At 38.8% G+C, this 17,715-nt stretch overlaps 1 protein-coding gene across 12 annotated transcripts in view; it reads left to right on the forward strand.

The window, feature by feature from the left end:
- TNRC6A (trinucleotide repeat containing adaptor 6A) overlaps positions 1 to 17,715 on the forward strand; it is a 237,836-nt gene that overhangs the window by 132,013 nt on the left and 88,108 nt on the right. For 6 of the 12 annotated variants that reach the window (XM_049903449.1, XM_049903454.1, XM_049903460.1 and 3 more), the window contains one exon: positions 16,302 to 16,459. The exons of 5 other annotated variants lie outside the window; for them this stretch is intronic. In XM_049903449.1, coding sequence (XP_049759406.1) covers positions 16,349 to 16,459 — 111 coding nt within the window. In that variant the 5' untranslated portion in view covers positions 16,302 to 16,348. Of the gene's footprint in view, positions 1 to 16,301; positions 16,460 to 17,715 lie in introns of those variants that run through there. One more of the 12 variants, XM_049903459.1, reaches the window with a different exon arrangement.

Genomic DNA, 17,715 nt, shown 5'->3' on the forward strand with positions numbered 1-17,715 from the left:
GCACAATTCGAATCACCTCAATGTTTTTCCCCAAGTAGAATTGTTACAAATTGCTGGCCTTTTGGATTTTGTAGATTTTAATCTCTTCAGGTGGTCATTAAAGAATTTGTTCAGTTGGTGAAAGTTGAGCATCACTGGCTTACCTAATAAGAGGTTTTCTGGCTACTCAAAATAATTTGGGAATTATTTACAAGAAATTATGCCTCACATCTCTGATTAAGCAACTGTGGGACATTTAAGTAAGCTTTGTTGTCGGAAACTATTAAAGAAATGTTAAAGTATTGAACCATTAAAGTAAGGCAGGTTGAGTTATTAAGGTGTAATTTTAGCAGCAGAAAGGAATTTGGAGTTTGGATCTATTTCTCTTGTTTTTGCTTTGTCAGATAACTATATCAGTATAATCCCTTTGGAGGTTTTCTAGGACTTGGTTAAAAACGCTTTACCACAGATAAATTCCATATCCTATACCGATGGAGTAGAACTTGGAGTCTGCATATCAGCTGTGTATCAGAGTTTGAATCCCAGCTCTGTCACTTACAATGTGACCTTGACTCTTGGCATGTCTCTTAGCCTCTCTGTGCCTAATCTATAAAATGAGAGCTTCGGACCAGCCAGTTACTTGGGTTATATGAAGAGAATTTTAGTGCTGTCCCTGGCCACAGAGAGCATGTCCAATCTCAACTAGAATAAGTACATAAAGAGCTATAACACAGGTAGGTGATGTAGGGGTCAAAATAAGATACCATCTCATTCCTGTATTTGAGAATACTCAGCTGATCAGCAGACACCTACAAAAAGGAAAAGTAAATATCAAGGAGATTGCAAGGCAGTGTATACTGAGGGCTCAGTGAGAAGGGAACATTTCCTAAAGGTTAAAAATATTCTGAGGAGAGAGATGTGATTAGGTGGGCATGTGCTTCCTTTCAACTCCATCCCTAGCTCTTTGCTTCCTTTTTCCCAAATAAGGAGCATATATTAAGGAGCCCTGGTGGTGGTGTTTGAACCGGCCAGCCGCTTTGTGAGAGAAAGATGTGGCAGTCTACTTTCATAAAGATTCAATCTTAGAAATCCTGTGGGGCAGTTCTACTCTGTCCTGTAGGGTCCCTGAGTCAAAATCGACTCAACGGCAACGGATTTTATATGTCTTTATTCAAAAGTTGGAGCCCTGGTGGCACAGTCGTTAAGAGCTCAGCTGCTGACCAAAAGGTCAGCAGTTCAAATCCACCAGCCACTCCTTGGAAACCGTATGGAGCAGTCGTACTTTGCTTTATAAGGTCGCTATGAATCAGAATCAACTCGATGGCAGCAAGCTTTTTTTCTTTCTTCAGTTTAGTCAAAAGTCAAAGCATTAGTCTGAATTAATCTAAGAGGCATTTTTTGAGCACCTTCTGTGTTCCAAGAGCGGGACTAGGTATTGGAGAGGGGAAGAATAAAACCACCCACTGCCATCGAGTTGATTCTGACTCATAGCGACCCTATAGGACAGAGTAGAACTGCCCCATAGAGTTTCCAAGGAGTGCCTGGTGGATTCCAACTGCTGACCTCTTGGTTAGCAGCTGTAGTACTTAACCACTGCGCCACCAGGGTTTCCAGGGGAAGAATGGAAGTAGCTAAATTTAGTTGTTAATTTAATTTAATAATTGTTGAATTATTGAGAATCTGCCAGGCACACTTTTCCAAAGACTTTACATGAATTACTTTATCTGATCCTTGCACCACGTTGAGAGTAGATACTATTATCCCTGTTTTACAGATGAAGAATTTGAGGTAGAAAGAGATTAAGTAACTCACAGGAGGCCACACCACTAGAAATTGGAGATGCTGTCTGGCTTTGACCTATGTTATATTGACTTTTATAAAGATGTGGTTCTTACCTTGAAAAAATTGAAAATCTTTTGGGATACAGAACCAACAAATACATGCAATACTTTTAAATCAGGGTTCTCAACCATTTTGAACTGGATAATACATAATTGTGAGGACTGTCCTATGCATTGTAGAATGTTTAGCAGCATTTGCTAATAGCACCCCCCCCCCACCATGTCAGAAATGTCTGCAGATATTTCCACATGTCTCCTGGGGGCAAAATTGTCCCAGTTAAGAGCTACTACATTTTAGATGTTCATATTTTCTGAAGATAACCAGACGTTGGATTTATAATATGAAATCTCCAAACCTTTAAATGTTAAGTTGATTTCAGCATGCTTTAATACATTGGAAGCCCAAATCCCACTGTGTGGACCCCCAGTTTGGAAGCTCTGGCCTCTGAATGTCAAAGATGTGTTGGGTGCTGCCATTCTCCTTTTCCTCTGCTAAGCTGCAAATCCTTCTCACGACAGTGTGCCAGGTAGCCGCTCTGAGTTAAACGAAATTGGTCCGAGTGATAAATTTAGTTTACCAACTTAATCCACTACTGCCCATTAATATTGTCACAGTGTGTCAGGATCATGGGCATCAGGAGCGATCATGTCTAGATCAGGTGACGATACAGGCAGTGTAATAATACAGCAGAAGTAAAGGCACAGAATCTGAAATGTATGGGGGTTTTTGAAATAGAGGTGTGTAGTTTAGTACAACTAAAGCAGAAGGGATTTGTAGCAGACTGCTTGGGGCCAGATTTATAGGGTTTTCAGTCTCAGGTTGAGGAGTTTGTACATAAATACACAGATAAACAAACAAAAAAAAAAACAAACCAAACCCATTGCTGTTGAGTCGATTCAGACTCATGGCAACCATATGGAACAGAGTAGAACTGCCCCCAGAGGGTTTCCAAGGAGCGGCTGGTGGTTTCGAACTACTGATCTTTTGGTTAGCAGCTGAGCTTTTAACCATTGTGCCATCAGGGCTCCAGCACATGGGTAGTGGGGAGCTATTGCACGCTTTTAGACAAAGCAGTGATGTGATCAGAATAATCTTCTAGGTCAGGATTTGTGATCAGGTATATTTGTGGGAGATCATCTAGATCTAGGCAAGAGGGGTTGAGGACCTGAATTGAGGTGGTGGTAGAAAAGAGGTGAGAGAGTGAGATACTGAGGAGGTGGAATCTGTGGAATTTGACAGCTGATTCTTTGTGGGAAAAAAAAAATTTTTTTTTTTTTTTTTCCACAAGGAGTCTAAATGCTCAGGCGGTCTCCCTCCATCTTGGGTGAGTGGGAAATTGACCCAGCCTCTGAACAGAATGGAGCCCTGGTTGTCTAGTGGTTACGAGCTCGGCTGCTAACCAAAAGGCTGGCAGTTCGAATCTACCAGCTGCTCCTTGGAAACCCTACGAGCCAGTCCTACCCTGTTCTATAGGGTTGCTATGAGTCGGATCCACTCAGTGGAAACAGACTTGCTTTTGGTTTGGTTCAGTGGATCTGAACAGAATAGAGATCAGAACAGAAATTGGAGCTTATTTGGGGAGAGAAGGTAAGTTTTATTTCCCGGTCGTAAAAAAAAAAAAATCTCTTTTAGAACAACTCAGCTGGTCAGTTAAAAAAAAAAAAATTGGAGGCTATAGTCAGAATCATTGAGTATTTAGAGCTGGACGGGACCTTAGATAAGAGACCAGCCAGTATTCTAAATCCTTCATTTTACAAATGAAAACTATGGGTCAGACAGGTTAAGTAACTTGCTCCCGGTTCTATTCTCTAACAAGTGACAGAGGTGGGATTCAAATAAAGCCTTTTGACTCCAACTAGCCTTCTTCCCAGTGTTTTTTCTTATACTGCACAGTAGAAAAAAAAAAAATCAACTTTGGTTTCTCCTTTCTTTCTGAAAAAGTAAGAACAGTTACCTCAATGTATATATTTTTTGCCCATTCTAGTAATGAGTTTAATGTAGGGTATATTGTTGAAAGTAAAAATTACATGCTTCATGTTATACTGATTTTTTTCCCACCTATATCAACTGTTGAATGTACAACAAAAATAATTAAAGGTGCTGTAATACCATATAATGTAGCATCTGAACTGGGACACCTGTCTGAAACACTTTTGCCTGGGACAGTTGCTAGTCAGAAAAGACTGGGACTACAGCATAAGCCAGGGTGTTGGGTCTCCCTAGCTTATGTGGACCCCGCTCTTGGCAATTCATCAACCTTTATCGGAAAAAGACCATCTTCTGATTTGATTAAGTTTTTCTTCTGATATGGTTTGCAGGCCATCAAATTCATATTGGTAGCTTTCTTTCTAGCTTCATTTGGCAACTATGTGGTAAATCAATTGATGGACTAAATCACAACCTATAAGCTTAATTTTAAAATGTGTAACAACCTTCTGTGGAAAATTTAAAAATAAACATCATTAAAAAAATACCGTTCTGTAACCACTTCTGAATTTTGGCATCTGAAATACATCGGCAAGTGTAAATTGAAAAGATTTCGAAGTCCTTTACAGTTGTATTTTATTACAACCTCAAAAGTATTGCCCATGATGGGCAAGACTAAATGAAAAAGGTATGTGTTACATGTATTCTGCTATGATGAGTCTTTTAAAATCAAGGAAAAAAAAAAAACCCTATTTGAAAGCGGGAATAACCCAATGAACACCTGTATCTGTGTACCTTGATTTAGCAATTATTAACATTTTGCTGTATTTGTTTTATCATGATGCTTCACCCCTAAATAAGGCAACGGTGTTTCCCAAGAACAAGGACATTCTACGTAACAGTCATAGCAAATTGAACTTTGTTGTACAGTCCATATTCATATTTCCCCAGTTGTCCCGACAATATCTTTATAGACAATTTTGTTCTTTCTCCTAACTCCTTAATCCAGAGTTGCATTTAGTTACATTGTTTCTTTAGTCTCTTTACATCAGAAACAGTTCCCTAGCTTTTCTGCTCCTTTTATGACGCTGACATTTTGGAACAGCCCAGACTAGTTGCTTTTGCAGTTTTCAGTTTGGATTTGTCTGATTGTTTCCATATGATTATATTCAGGTTAAACCTTTTTTGGCAGAAATATCCCAAAGGCGGTGATGTGTTTGTTCTCCATGCAGCACATCAGACTCCCTCTGCTACCTTTTTTAAGCAAGTGAACTGAAAGATTAAGAAAGGCTTGGAGGTCTGCTTCCAAAAACTCAGCCATTGAAAACCCTGTGGAGCACACCATTCTACTCACATGGCTGCCCTGAGTCAGAATCAGCTGATGGCAACTGTTTTTTGTCTTTCTTAGGCCCTTTACACTAACTCAGTGTTTATTTCATTTTAGGAAATATCAATTAGTTTAAACTTAGGGGTAATTTTAATATTTGAGGATATAATAAAGGTCTTCCCGTTTAAATTGATCAGTTGTAGTGATTGCCACTTTTATGCAGTTATCTTGAAGTCCTGGTGGCGTGACATTTAAGCACTTGGCTGCTAACCGAAAGGTTGGCGGTTCGAATCTACCCAGAGGCTCCGAGGGGAAAGACCTGGCAGTCTACTCCTATATAGATTACAGCCTGGAAAGCCCTATGGGGCACTTCTGCTCTGTCACATGGAGTAACTGTGAGTAGAAAATCAACTCGGTGGCACCTGACATCCTAGAGGTAGCTCCCTTATGAATCATTAGACTTAAAAGTTACTTGTCTTCAGCTTCTATAGTGATAAACTGATATCCCTGATTAAAAAAAAAAGAAAGAAACATTGAGGCTAGGCTTGTAATGCGCATTCCTAAAAAGAATGCCTGGTTGAAGTTAGGGTGGCAGTGTGCCACCAGAACAGGAGGGGTTCTCATTCTTACTCCACAGAGGGACTGGCGATGGTTTGGAAAATTGCACGTGTGTGTGTGTGTTGTTTATTTTTTAAATTAATTTTAGTTTTTTAAAAAACAGAGATAGTTCTTAGCATTTATCAGATTTCAAAGGGTCATGGCTCCCCAGAGTTTAAGAAGCATTGCATTATAGGGAGGATTTCAGAGTAGGTGAATATGCTAGTATCAATAGAAGGGAAATTTTGAGATTCATTAATGAGTTAGGTATCATCTGACTATAGGATAGGAGCCCTGGTGGCACAGTGGTTAAGTATTCAGCTTCTAACCAAAAGGTTCTAACCCACCAGCCACTCCACGGGAGAAAGATGGTGGCGTTTGGCTTCCATAAAGATTTACAGCATTGGAAACTGTCTGGGGCAGTTCTTCTCTTTTCTGTAGGGTTGCTGTGAGTCGGAATTGACTCTACAGCAGTGTGGTTTTGGTTTGGTCTTTTGACTTAGGCATCATTTACCCACAGTCTTCTAAAACAAAACAAAATCACACACACATGAATATATATATATAGTTGAAATTTCATATCTAAAATGGTCTTATTTTAAATATGATTTACATACTGTGTATTTGTGTGTCTGCATGTTAACTGTGGAGCAGCATTTCTACTCTCGTAGCTAGGGAAAAGCATTCTGAGTTTTTCAGCAGTAGTATATTATGGGACGATGACTCAGCTGACTTCTCATTTCACGTGGAATGTTAAAACAGATTGGAACCTGGTTGAGGATTTTATACTTTGAACCTTACAAGGTATTTTCTACAAACAGTGATTGATTGGATTTTGTATAATGACAAGATTAAGCCAACTCATTTGTTTTGCTCTCCTTGCTAGTGGTTTTCAGTCAGCTAGCATTTATTGAGCCATTTGCTTCAGTGATACTGTTTTTTATAATTATGACATCTGTGTTTTGTTGACTTCAGTCCCTTCTTTTTGAAGTATCCCCCAAAACACATATGCTCACACTCACCAGGAAATGGTGCTATATGGTGCTTAAGTAGGCACCAATTTTGAATGTATTTTTAAGCATTACTTCACTCTTGTGGTAATTGACTATATGCAGGATGTCAGAGAAGTTCTATTTATGAATCCCTGGGCAATGAGAAAGGAGCCTGGTGGAATCATACAATATGTGGCCTTTTGTATCTAGCTTCTTGCACTTAGTATAATGTTTTCAAGGTTCATTGATATTGTAGCATCTATTAGTACTTCATTCCTTTTTATGGCTGAAGAATATTCCATTGTATGGCTATGCCATGTTTTGTTTAACCGTTCATCAGTTGATGGGCTTTTGGGTTGCTTCCGCTTTGAGCATTAGCTGCTGTGAACCTGTGTACAGGTGTTTGTGTGGACATATCTTTGGGTATATACCTAGGAGTGGAATTGCTGGGTCATATGGCAACTGTATGTTTAACTTCTTGAGAAACTTCAGACTGTTCTCCAAAGTGACTGTACCATTTACGTTCTCATTAGCAGTATATCAGGGTTCCAGTTTCCTCACATTCTCTGTTGTTGTTAGTTGCCGTCAAGTCGATTTTGACTCATGGTGACCCCATGTGTGCAGAATAGAACTGTTCCATGTGGTTTTCAAGGCTGTGACTTTTCAGAAGCAGATTGCCAGGACTGTCTTTCCAGATGCCTCTGCGTGGGTTTGCGCCACCAACCTTTAGGTTAGCAGCCAATTTTGAGTTAATTTCTGTATAGGCTGTAACGTAGAGGTTCAGCTTCATTCTCTTACAAGTGAGTATCCAGTTGTTCCAGCACCATTTTGTTGAAAAAACTTCACCTTGGCGCCCTTATTGAAAATTAATTGACTATAAATGTAAGAGATTATTTCTGGACTCTCAATTTTATTCTATTAATCCGTATGCCTATTTTGCCAGTTCCACAGTCTTCATTACTGTAGCTTTGTAGTAGTTTTGAAATCAGGAAGTCTGAGTCCTTCAACTTTGTTGTTTTTCAAGATTGTGTTGGCTGTTCTGGGTTCCATGCATTCCCATGTAAATTTTAACATAGTTTTTCAATTTCTTCAAGCTGGGATTTTGATAGGGTTTGTGTTGAATGTGTCAGAGCCTTGGTGGCGCAGTGCTTAAACCTTCAGCTGCTGACCAAAAGGTTGGCAGTTTAACCCCCCAACCATTCTTTCGAAGTCATCTGGGGCAGTTCTCCTTTGTCCTATAGGGTCGCTATGCGTCAGAATTGACTTGATGGTAATGGGTTTTGGTTTGGTTTGTGTTGAATGTGTAGGTCAGTTTGGGAAGTATTGCCATCTTAACATTGTTAAGTCTTCTAGTTCATGAACATGGGATGTCTTTCCATTTATGTAGGTCTTTACCTTTTTTCAGCGACAGCTTGTAGTTTTCAGTGTAGAAGACTTGCACTTCTTTTGTAAAATTTATTTGTAAGTATTTTTATTCTATTTGATGCTATTGTGAATGGAATTGTTTTCTTAATTTCATATTCAGATTCTTCATTGCTAGTGTATGGAGAGAGTTAATTTTTGTATGTTGATCATATATCCTGCAGTTGTGCTGAACTCATTTATTCTAATTTGTGTGTGTGTACAGACACATGCATGCACACATGTACATTCGTAAGGATTTCCTATATATAACATCACGTCACCTGTGAATAGTTTTACTGCTTCCTTTCCAATCTGAGTGCAGTTTATTTCTTTTTCTAGTATAATTTCTTTGACTAGAACCTCCAGTACAGTGTTGAATAGAAGTGGTAAGACAAGACATCCCTATCTTGAGGAGGGATGGTCTTAGGGAAAAGTTATTCAATCTTTTACCATGGAGTATGATGTGATGCTGTGAGTTTTTCATAGATGGCCTTTATCAGGAAGTTTCTTTCTATTCCTAGTTTGTTATTTTTTTTTTTGGTTATGAAAGAATGTTGGATTTCATCATGTTCTTTGTCTATTGAGATTGTCATGTAATTTTTGTTACTCTATTACGTTGTATTGCTTCAATTGATTTTCATAATGTTAAACAAACCTTGCTTTACTAGAATAAATACCACTTGGTTATATTTTTTTGATGTTCCTGAATTGCATTTGTTAGTCTTGAGGATTTTCGTGTCTCTATTCATAAGGGTTATTGGTCTGTGGTTTTTTTCACTCACTCTCTCTCTTTTTTTTAAAAAACATTTTGTGGTGAAGTATATATAACAAAACATCGGCCACTTCAACCACCTTTTACATGTGCAGTTCAGTGGCATTAGTTACATGCACCCTGTTTTGCATCCATCACCATGTAGTTTTCTTGTGATTCCTTTGTCTGCTTTCCATACCAGGTGCTTGGTTTGGTCTGGTTTGGCATCGGGGTTCTGAGTTGCTTATTTGACACCTATCTCGTTCTGCGTCGTGCTATAATAATTGTTTTCATATGTTGAATTCGATTTTATACTATATACCTTTCTGCTTTGTGGGCCAGGTTGCAGCCTCCTTTATATCCTAACCGCAGCCTAGTGCACCGTTTTGTACCTAGCCTCTTGTAGGTGACGTTTTGTCTGCACATACTATGTGCATCTGTTAAGCACTTCATCCGCATTAACTAATTGAATCTTCACACCAATCTTTTGAGGGAGGCACAATTTGAGGCCTCTCACAGAAGAGGGCATGGAGGCTTAGAGAAGTTAAAATGCCTAAGGTTACACAAATAGATGGTGGGGTTGAAATTTAAGCCCCCTTCTCTTTGCCATTAGAGTCTGGGTTCCTAACTACATGCTATACCGCGTAGGCAATTCTTGTTTGAATAGACCGAATTTAAACTTAAAGGCCTCAAAGGAGACGTAGACTGTTGATAGGAATAAGAGTGAAGGGTGCATTTTCAGCGCTGGTGGTGGAGTTATAGTTTAGTAAGGGCAAGGAAGCAGAAATTGGCATCTAATGGGAGTGCCTATGGGTCAGGAGTGCCTAGTGCCATGGAGTATAGAACAAATAGAAGAACTGATTTTTTCTCCAGAGCAGCAATTAATCCTATTTGGAAGATTAAGATTAACATCTATAGTAATTAGGAAATTGACGTTGTTCAATTAGAGGTCAAGGATGAGGCTTGTATGGGCTGGAAAAAATCCTGAAGGAACTAGTAATTAAGCTAAGCCTTAAAAGAGGAGTAGGATTTAGGTGGTGGTAGTATTTGTAGTAGTAGCAGTAGTTTTAGAAAACTTAGGTTTTTGAGTCAGCTTTACCACAGCCTTCTACTGTCTGGTAAGTCACTTAGACTTTCTGGTCCTCAGAAATGGGATTGTCAAATGGGAATAATATCAATTCCTTTTTTGAGGGTTGTTGTGGGTTCAAAATGGCTAGTATTCAAGAGTTCTTTGTAAACTAGAGCGTGCTTCTGTCATTCTAGTGGGCTATCTATTATTCTCACAATTTATAATCACTGACTTCTTTCAATCTGAGCTTTTTATTTTGAAATAATTTCAGATTTAGAGAAAAGTTACAAGAATAGAACAAAGAATTCCCAAATATCCTTCAGCCACATTCCCCAAATGTTAACATTTAACCATATTTGTTTTATCATTCTCTCCTTTTATATTCATACAGTTTATTCCTTAATCGTCTGAGACATGATGTCCTTTTACTCCTAACAACTTAAGTATTTTCTAAAAACAAGGGCATTTTCTTAGTAACCACAGGACCATTATGAAAACTGGGGAAGTTAATATTAGCACAGCAATTTTAATAGCTAATCTACAGACCCAATTTTGCCAGTTGTCTCAATAATACCCTTTAGAGCAAAACAAAACAATGTATGTATATATATACTTATGGCTGCAAACTGAAAGGTTGGCAGTTTGAATCCAGTAGTTGCTCCATGGAGACCCTATGGTACAGTTGTACTCTGTCCCTAAAGGGTTGCTATGAGTTGGAATCAAGTTGGTTTGGTTTTTATATATCATAATATATATATATATTTTCCTGGTCAGGGATTCAATCTAGGATCACATGTTGCATTTAGTTTTCATGTTTGTTTAGACACCTATAGTCTGGAACCATTTCTGAGTCTTTCTTTTGTTCTTCAAGACCTTGATATTTTTCAAGAGCACAGGCTGGTTATTTTATAGAATGTCCCTCAGCCTATGTTTCCTCATGATTAGATTCAGGTTATGCGTTTTTAGCAGTGATGTTGTATTTTTCTCAGTGCCTTATATCAAGAGGTGCATGGTGTTCACTTACTCCATTGCAGTTGATTATAACTTTAACAACTTGGTTAAGTCAGTATCAGGTTTCACCACTGTAAAATTACTATTTTTCCCTTTGTAATTAATTATCTTATTGGAAGATATTTTTAGACAATATAAATATCTTGTTTCTCATCAAGTTTTCACCCACTAGTTTTAGTATCCATTGATCATTTTTTCCTGAATCAATTGGTTGCCAAATAATGATTTTCTTTCTTTAAAAAAAAAAAAAATTATGTGGTAAAAAAATATATAACAACATTTGCCATTTTAACCTTTTTAAAGTGTATGATTAGTGACATGAATTGTACTCACCATGCTGTGCAGCTACCGCTGTCACAAATGATTTTCTAGTTTCCTCACTCCCCCTTCATTAGTTGACATTCTATGGTAAGATCTGTTTCTCTACCTTATTTATTCATTCATTCACTTATTAATATCAGTATGGACTCCTGGATTTTCATTTTATTCAGTGGATTATAATCCTTTCTAGCATTATTAATCACTCAAATTATGGGGGAATGGGAACTTCCTTCAACTTGAGCCTCCTACTTTTTGAAGAGATACAGACTGTCCTCCCTCATTGCTACCTTTTTTTGCCTTTTCTTTTCTACTCTGTCCTATAGGGTCGCTATGAGTTGGAATTGACTCGATGGCAGTGGGTTTGGTTTTTTTTTTTTTTTTGGTTTGTTTATTTTTTTAGGGGAAGATGTGCCAACTCTTAACCACCTCCAAAGCTAAACTTTTTGCTTATGCTTTATAGTTCAAAATCAAATACTATTTAGAAATACACAACATTGCTGCCACCCTATTTCTTGTCTCTTTTTCTTCTCATATTTCTGCCATAAATATGTCTTTTTATTAGTTTTTGTGTGTGCATACTCAAATAGAAGCACATGAGGATATGTATTTTTATCCTCCCCTCTTTTTACACATAAGAATATGTATTCTTATCCTCCCCTCTTTTTACACAAAAGATAGCATTACTGAACCTTTGTTATTTTTTCAATTTACAGTGTACACCTTCCAGATCTTTTCACATCAGGGACCTTCATTTTCTTAACCAGCCAGTTGCTCTTGAGTCAGTTCTGACTCCTTGTTGACACCATGTGTGTCAGGGTAAAACTGTGCTCCATAGAGTTTTCAGTGACTCATTTTCACAAGCAGTTTTCCAGGCCTTCCTTCGAGGTGATTCTGGGTGGACTCAGATCTTCAATCTTTCATTTAGCAGCCAAGCATGTTAATTGTACCACCCAGGGACTCCTCGTAGCTCCTTAACAGCTGCATAGGATTCCATTTTATGTGTGTATCAATTTTATTGAACTACTTCCATATTGGTAGATATTTAACTACTTGTGATTTTAAGCTTATCTTTTGCGTTACCTCCCCCCATGACCTTCTCCGATACCTTTATTTCTTTGTTAGTTCCTTTTCCACCTCCACATAAATACTAGCCTTCCTTATTTTAAAAACAGTCTTAAAAAAAAAAAAAAAGAAAAGCTTAAATTTTATCCTGTTCTCTTCGTTTCACTGCCAAAGTTTTTCAAAAACTGATCCAAACTGCTGACTTCACTCCCTTGCCTAATATTTTCCTGCAGTTGGGTGTCCATCTCTTTCATCTGGTGAAATTAAAGTTTTGAAGGTTACCAGTGCCTTCCTATTGTATAATGCTGGACTGCCTGTGGTGATTAATTTAGGTAGGAGGGCAACAAGGAGACTTAAAACGAGATGAGCAGACAGAAGAAGGGAAGCAGGATGGCTAGGAGGAAATAAAACAAGGTAGGATCTATAAGGGGAAATGCTGAGCTGGAGTAGAGCAAAATATAATTTTTTTTGGCAGAAGACATGAAGTATATTTTTATAACTTGCTTGTAACATGCAACTGGCTTCTGTGTCAGAACAAGCTGGCTTATACTGAGTTGCTGACTGATAGGCTAGTCAGGCCCTCTGGAAAGTTGCCTCCTGTTTTCTCTTTCCTAAAAGCAAAACAGAAACATCTGACTCCCATGTTCCATTATGGTCATTTCTGACAGCAGAAATTAGGATTTCTAAGATCTGGAGTTGTCATTAACATAGCTCTTTTCTGTTATCCTTACTAATACTGCCACCTACTCCAGTTTCTTCTTTGTTATTCTCTTGGATTTATTCTTTGCTCTCCCTTTCTACTGCTGACATTGTGGTTCAGGCTATTACAGATTCACTTGGATTATTGCAGCAGTCTTCCCACCCTGTTCAGCCAACTTATTTCCTACTCTTCCCCAACACTTTTCCTCCTTTTTTCTATTTCAAATAATGCTCCTTCCTGAAGTTCCCATGCTAAAAAGTCTGCATGCTTTGTGAGACCAGAAGAACTGGATGGTACCCGGCTACCGTTATTGACTGTTTTGATCAAGGATTCCATAGAAGAATCCTGATCAAAAGGGGGGAAATGGAGAACAGAATTGCCCGTTTTCATGGACTCTAGACTTTCTGGAGCCATGGAGGGTAGATGAACCCCTGAAACTATTGCCCTGAGATAATTTTTAAACCTCAAACCAAAAATATCTCCTGACGTCTTAAAACCAAGCAATAATTTAGCTTAAAAAGTCTGCCTTTAGCATTATGCACTTTTTAAAAAATTGTGATTTAAGTGAAAGTTTACAAATCAAGTCAATCTCTCATACAAAAATTTATATACACCTTGATATATATAATTGCTCTTGCCCTGAGACAGCACACTTCTTCTCTCCACCCTGTATTCCCCATGTCCGTTCAGCCAGCTGCTGTCCCCCTCTGCTTTCTCATCTCCCCTTCAGAGAGGAGCTGCCCACATAGTCTCATGTGTCTGTTTGAGCCAAGAAGCTTAGCCCTCACCAGTATCATTTTCTATCTTATTGTCCAATCCCACCCCTTTCTGAAGAGTTGACTTTGGGAGCATTGCGCTCTTTTAAGAGCTGACTATATGGAATCAAATTGACAACAGCAACTCGAAAGATTAGATAGGAACCTTAGGGGGTAGTGAGTTTATGTTAATGAGGCAGGAACACCCCAGAAAAGGAGGATGAGAATGGTTTGCACAACTCGAATGTAATCAGTGTCACTAAATTGTACATGTAGAAGCTGTTGACTTGGTGTATGTTTTGCTGTGTATATTCCCAACAACAAAATAAATTTAGAGAAAAAAAGTTTTCATGCTTTGCTTGTGCCCATACCTGTTTGTGTTCCCTTGCCTGAAGGCCCACCTCTCTTCTGTGTCTATAGAAATCCCGCCCCCTTTCAAGTGCCAGATCAACTTTTAACTGTTCCATGAAGCTTTCCATAGCTGTAACAACTCATACTTGTGTTTTATGTTTCTGAACTTGTTTACAGCCTGTACCAAATGATTGTTTTCTTATTTTGAGCGTGTTCAATTATTTTTCCTATTAAATTATAGAGTTTGAAGTCATGTTTTCTATTTGGGCCCTCCCACTGTACAGCAGACTGCTTGGCTGTCAGACTGACTGTGCTCAACATATTCTTATTGGTTGATAGATTAAACCTTATGTAGCGATTATGAAATAATTTTGGAATCAGAGAATAAACTCATTCCAGGTACCTTGAAATTCTCAGTCATACATCTTGCATTTTTCATTTTTTTGTTTTAGGACAAATTTTCTAACTGCTTTCCTATTTCTCTCTTTTGAACTATTCAAACTCCTCAAATGTGGGAATTTACAGCTATTCACTAGCTGTGTTCTAGTTGTTTCTCCCACATCACTCTGCCATAAACATTCACAAAAATAAAAAATACTGAAATTGCTCTCTTAAAGGTCAACAACACATGGGTCCCTTTTGTTAAAACCAGTGACTGTTAGAGTCTTTGTTTTCCTTGATACCTTTGCTGTTCTTACTTACACTCAGTGTTCTTGGAACTCTAATACTTTGTATTTCTTGACTGTACATTCTGTTAAAATGGTTCTTATAGGAGATGGGAGGAAATAAGAAAAAGACTGTGGAGGCACATAGTCTAGGGGAAAGAAGTACTACATGTAAGAAGATCTGTCTGTCCCTTAGTCTCTCCAGAGGAAAAGGATTTATTCTCTGAGACCTCTGAAGAGAAAGCTAGCACTTTACTTTGGGAGGTATCATAGTGTAGGGGAAAGGAAAGACTATGACTTTTGAGACTCTGTATTTGAGTCCTAACTGTATCCTGTACTAGTTATATGACCTTGGACAGGTTACTTAATCCCTCCGAGTCTCGGTTTCTTCATTTATAAAAGGGAAATATCACGAAGACAGTGGTGGTTCAGTGGTAGAATGCCTGCCTTCCATGTAGGAGACCCCGTGTACGGTTCCTGGCTGGCGCACCTCATGCACAGTCAACACGCATCCGTCAGTGGAGGTGTGCATGTTGCAGTGATGCTGAACAAGTTTCAGCAGAGCTCCAAAACTAAGATGGACTAGAAAGAAAGGCCTGGCGATCTACTTCCATAAATCATCCAGTGAAAACCTTATGGTTCACAAGGGTTTGATTTGCACCCAGTCATGGGGATGGCACAGGACTGGACAGCGTTTTATTCTGTTTTGCGTGGAGATGCCATGAGTCAGGGACCAACTTGATGGTAGGTTTCAACAATATTAATCATTACAAAAAAAACCCCAAAACCAAACCTGTTGCCTTCGAGTCGATTCCGACTCATAGCAAGCCTAAAGGACAGAGTAGAACTGCCCCATAGGGTTTCCAAGGAGCACCTGGTGGATTCGATCTGCCAGCCTTTTGGTTAGCAGCCTGTCTTAGTCATCTACTGCTGCTTCAACAGAAATACCGCAAGTGAGTGGCTTTAACAAAGAGAAATTTATTCGCTCACAGTCCAGTAGGCTAGAAGTCTGAATTCAGGGCTCCGCTCCAGCGGAAGGCTTTCTCTCTCTGTCAGCTCTGGAGGAAGGTCCTTGTGATACATCAGACTTCCCTTGGTCTGGGAGCATCTCAGTGCGGGAACCTCAGGTCCAAAGGATGCGCTCTGCTTCCAGCACTGCTTTCTCGGTGGCATGAGGTTCCCACTGTCTCCTAGCTTTCCTTTCCTTTTATCTCTTGAGGGAGAAAAACTGGTGTAGGCCACAGCCCAGGGAAACTCCCTTTACGTGGGATCTGGGATATCACCTGGTAAGGGTGTTATAATCCCACCCTAATCCTCTTTAACATAAAATTACAATCACAGAATGGAGGACAGCCACAGAATATTGGGAATCATGGCCTAACCAAGTTAATACATGAATTTTTGGGTGGACATTATTCAGTCCATGGTATTAGCAGCCATAGCTCTTAACCACTACGCCATGGAGAAAGTATGTAGAAAATGTCCAGCACAGCCATCTCCTCTCAGTCTCTTCTATCAACATTTTAACCATGTTTGTTCTCATTCCTAGGTCCAGGACCAGTGAGTGAAAATTACAGGGAGGTAGATTTTGGCTTAATGAAGGAAGAATTTTCTAAACGTTGGGCTGAACTGTTGAATAGGCGGCACCTAACACAGATGAATCTGTCGTTGCATACTTTTGAGAAGACTCATTCCTGGACAGTGCAAGTAAATGATTTGTATTGATTACTGAAGATGAGGGCAAAATTTGAAACCTTTCTTGAATAATTGTGTGGAATATGCCATCCTGACCCTGATCTCTTTATTTTCCCTAATCCAAACAATGAATTCCCTTCCTTTGTATGTTTTAAAGTTAATTTTATGATGTAATTTACATACAGTAAAATTCACACATTGAGTGTATAGATGAATGACTTGGCAAATGTATACACCTGTGTAATGACCACCCCAATCAAGTTATAGAATATTTCCATCTTCCTAACAGGTTTTCTCATTGACACTGATTCTTATAAAACCAAACCAAACCAAACCAAACCCATTGCCATCGAGTCGATTCCGACGAGCTACCCCAAAGTATACATGAAATATAGGGCATAAGTAAATAAAAATACCAAGTTTTGATGAAAGGGGAGCCCAGCCTTTCTAGAGCAACAAGGTAGATTCATGGATACTTGTAGATTTGAGGTATCCTGCTACTAGCCTTCAAGGGATAGATGAGTGTTTTGAATGAGAAATTAACTTGAGCTATAAACTTTCACCCAAAGCACAGGAATAAAAAAGAAAAAAGGATAGATGATTGCTGACTGGAGCATGTATCAAACACCATGGGACACTGAGACCTATTAAATCTGTCAACCCATACAACAAGATTAGAAACGGAGGTGCCTAGAATTCAGAGAACAGAAAGAACAAATGCTGAAGATTACAGATGTTTTCTGCATAGTAGGTGCCCATAATATCTTTACACACTTAGGGTAAATATACCCTTTTGGGTGCCACTGAAAATTGGTGATAGGGGTACGTTGACTAGGCATTTGAATGCTTACTTGGCACTGTGCTAAATAAGCACTGTTTATTAAATCCTCATTAAAATCTTGTGAAGTAGATACATATGACCACTTATCCCTACTTTTAACATGAAGCTGAGAAAGGTTTAAGTATTTTGAGGTACTGTAATCAACTTTTACCTTGACTTCTACATGTCTTCTAGAGTATGATACCCAGAACAGATAACATAATGATGGTGTAACTTCATTGCCTTTGTTTACTAGTTTTATTCTACTTCTCTCTTTTGATGTGGCTATCTTTATCCTTGACTTTCCCAGGATTGTAGTGAGAGTGAGCTTGTTCACTCTCAACACCTCCCTTACACAGAATGTGAAAGGAGTGAGTCACGGTTACAGTTGGCGCGAATCTGTTATGCTACCCCATTAGCCACATGACAGTTCTACACAGAAAATGGC

This window comes from Elephas maximus, chromosome 12 (genome assembly GCF_024166365.1).
Source record: "Elephas maximus indicus isolate mEleMax1 chromosome 12, mEleMax1 primary haplotype, whole genome shotgun sequence".
Taxonomy (NCBI): Eukaryota; Metazoa; Chordata; class Mammalia; order Proboscidea; family Elephantidae; genus Elephas; species Elephas maximus.